The 2,038-nt window shown below is 42.5% G+C and overlaps 2 protein-coding genes across 2 annotated transcripts in view; both read left to right on the top strand.

The window, feature by feature from the left end:
• CYBJADRAFT_181884 (uncharacterized protein) overlaps positions 1-743 on the top strand; it is a gene marked incomplete at its 5' end in the record, with an annotated part of 1,670 nt that extends 927 nt beyond the window's left edge. Inside the window, 3 exons of the mRNA XM_020217015.1 lie at positions 51-287; positions 424-436; positions 520-743. Coding sequence (XP_020069834.1) covers positions 51-287; positions 424-436; positions 520-568 — 299 coding nt within the window. The 3' untranslated portion in view covers positions 569-743. The remainder of the gene's footprint in view (positions 1-50; positions 288-423; positions 437-519) is intronic.
• Positions 744-1,452: 709 nt separating this feature from the next.
• CYBJADRAFT_185419 (uncharacterized protein) overlaps positions 1,453-2,038 on the top strand; it is a 2,164-nt gene continuing 1,578 nt past the window's right edge. The window contains exon 1 of the mRNA XM_020217172.1: positions 1,453-2,026. Coding sequence (XP_020069833.1) covers positions 1,459-2,026 — 568 coding nt within the window. The 5' untranslated portion in view covers positions 1,453-1,458. The remainder of the gene's footprint in view (positions 2,027-2,038) is intronic.

The following is a 2,038-nucleotide window of genomic DNA, read 5'->3' as shown; positions in this document are numbered from 1 at the left end:
AGGCGACGACGAAACTACTACTCCTGGTGATGATGAAACTACCACTCCAGGCGACGACGAAACTACTACTCCTGGTGATGATGATACAACAACTTCTGGTGACGATGAAACTACCACATCTGGAGACGATGATACAACAACTCCAGGAGACACCCCAACAATTAAGACTTCAACAGGAAAGGACAGCCAAACCACAACTGGAGGATCAGGATCTTCAAACCCTACAACCCCGTCCACATCATCCTCAGGCTCTACACAAACTACCTCATTTGAAACTGCAAATGTTGGTGTGAGAAACTTGATGACAGGAGCATGTGCTGCTTTGTTAACCTTTGCATTGGTCCTTATTTGAAACGTGTATACGTTCTCTCAGCCAATGCTATACATTGAGTATATATTGAATGCTAAACTATTAACTTTTAGAGATTAATCTTCAGTAAGAAGAATTGTTAGTGAACCACCATAGTGTATTTCAAACAGTCGCATTGCTTAGACGCTATTACACTCACCACTTGTTAGATTCAACGTTACTACGGTACAGATATTACTCAAACTAGTCAGAGTATAGGCGATGTCACTCTTGTATTGATCAATTGTGTAACAGAATAGCCTGGAGCAAAAAAGTATGACCTAACTACATGGCGTATGATCGTTAGACTGAGCTCAAATTAGTTAAAGGTGTAAGGTCACAGCCTTCGTCATACCGTTATGAAGCGACCAGATCTTGGTGTTTCCCCTCTCAGCTTCACTATGGCTCTATAAATAGAGATCTATAAATCTTTCTAAAAGAACTTCTTTTAGAGTTGAAGGACATTTCTCTTCTGTGCGAGTTGTCCTATTTTTAATCTCTGTGGCCATAACCTTGATAATGTTTGGTAAGACAGGACCCTGCACGGACAAGTTGGCCCTGATGCACCTGAAAACCCTGCACATGCCATGTAACGACGCGCAGGAAGCGCTTCGAAGGGAATTACTTTTTGAAACTAAAGTACTGCGGAACAAAATTAACGTGGGTCAGGAAGGTGGAGAAGCATTAAAACAGTCCGTGACGCTTAGTCTTCAGCCACAATTCCCAATCGATGATCATGTGTTAACTGCAGATGGAAGATTCGTGCTTCAGCCTTCATGCGCGGACAAGCAACAACCACAGGTGTTGCTAAATTTGTACTCATTCGCATCATCTTGGGCCATCAGATTAGAGTATGTCCTCTATGTCAAGACACAGAAAAAGTGTGAAAGTTGTGTGTAAGCTGTCCGAATTGATTTTAGCTCGTATGGAGGCTGGAACTCAAAACCAGTGACTAAGAACACGAGGTTCTGGAGACCAACTATGGCCAACCTGTGTCTTTTTATAGAAACGTTCAGAGGGCCTGCAGGTGTATATAAATCTATCAGAATACTCTTCTTCTCATCTGGCTCATTCATTTCTGTGAGCTTCAACGAGAAAAGCTTTAAATAATGAAAGTATCATCAATACTGCTCGGTGTTCTTGCTTCTACAGTGTTAGCCCAGGCCTCTGAAGATGACAACAATGCCGGGATTGAAACAGGTGCCACTGGCAGAACCACGGACGATAAAGAATTGGAGTTCAAATTGATTGCAAACAACGCCTTATCAGAGGAAGATGGATACAATTTGACCTTTGTGAGAGTGACTGGTAATTGGATTGTTGATGAGGCCGATGCTGAAGTTTTCACCAATGGTGTTTCTCAAAAACTCAACCCTGATATTGTGGGCGAAAGTGCCGTTGAGTTCACAATTCCAATAGTATTGGATGATGGCCAAAGCTTCCATGCCGAGGTTAAAGCCAATGTTAAGGCTGCAGATGTGAACGTTACAACCACTTTCGATGCTGAATTCATTCTATCGTTTGTCAATGGAGATGGCGAGACAGTTGACCGAACTTTCACGGCCAGTACTGTTGTTGATTGGAACGTGGTATCTGATGACGATGATGGAAACACTGATGATGACGATGATGGAAACACTGATGATGACGATGATGGAAACACTGATGATGACGATGATGGAAACACTG

Source organism: Cyberlindnera jadinii (assembly GCF_001661405.1).
Source record: "Cyberlindnera jadinii NRRL Y-1542 unplaced genomic scaffold CYBJAscaffold_9, whole genome shotgun sequence".
Classification (NCBI taxonomy): Eukaryota; Fungi; Ascomycota; class Saccharomycetes; order Phaffomycetales; family Wickerhamomycetaceae; genus Williopsis; species Williopsis jadinii.
Note: the sequence above shows the minus strand (reverse complement) of the source record. Positions and strands in the feature narration are given on the sequence as shown.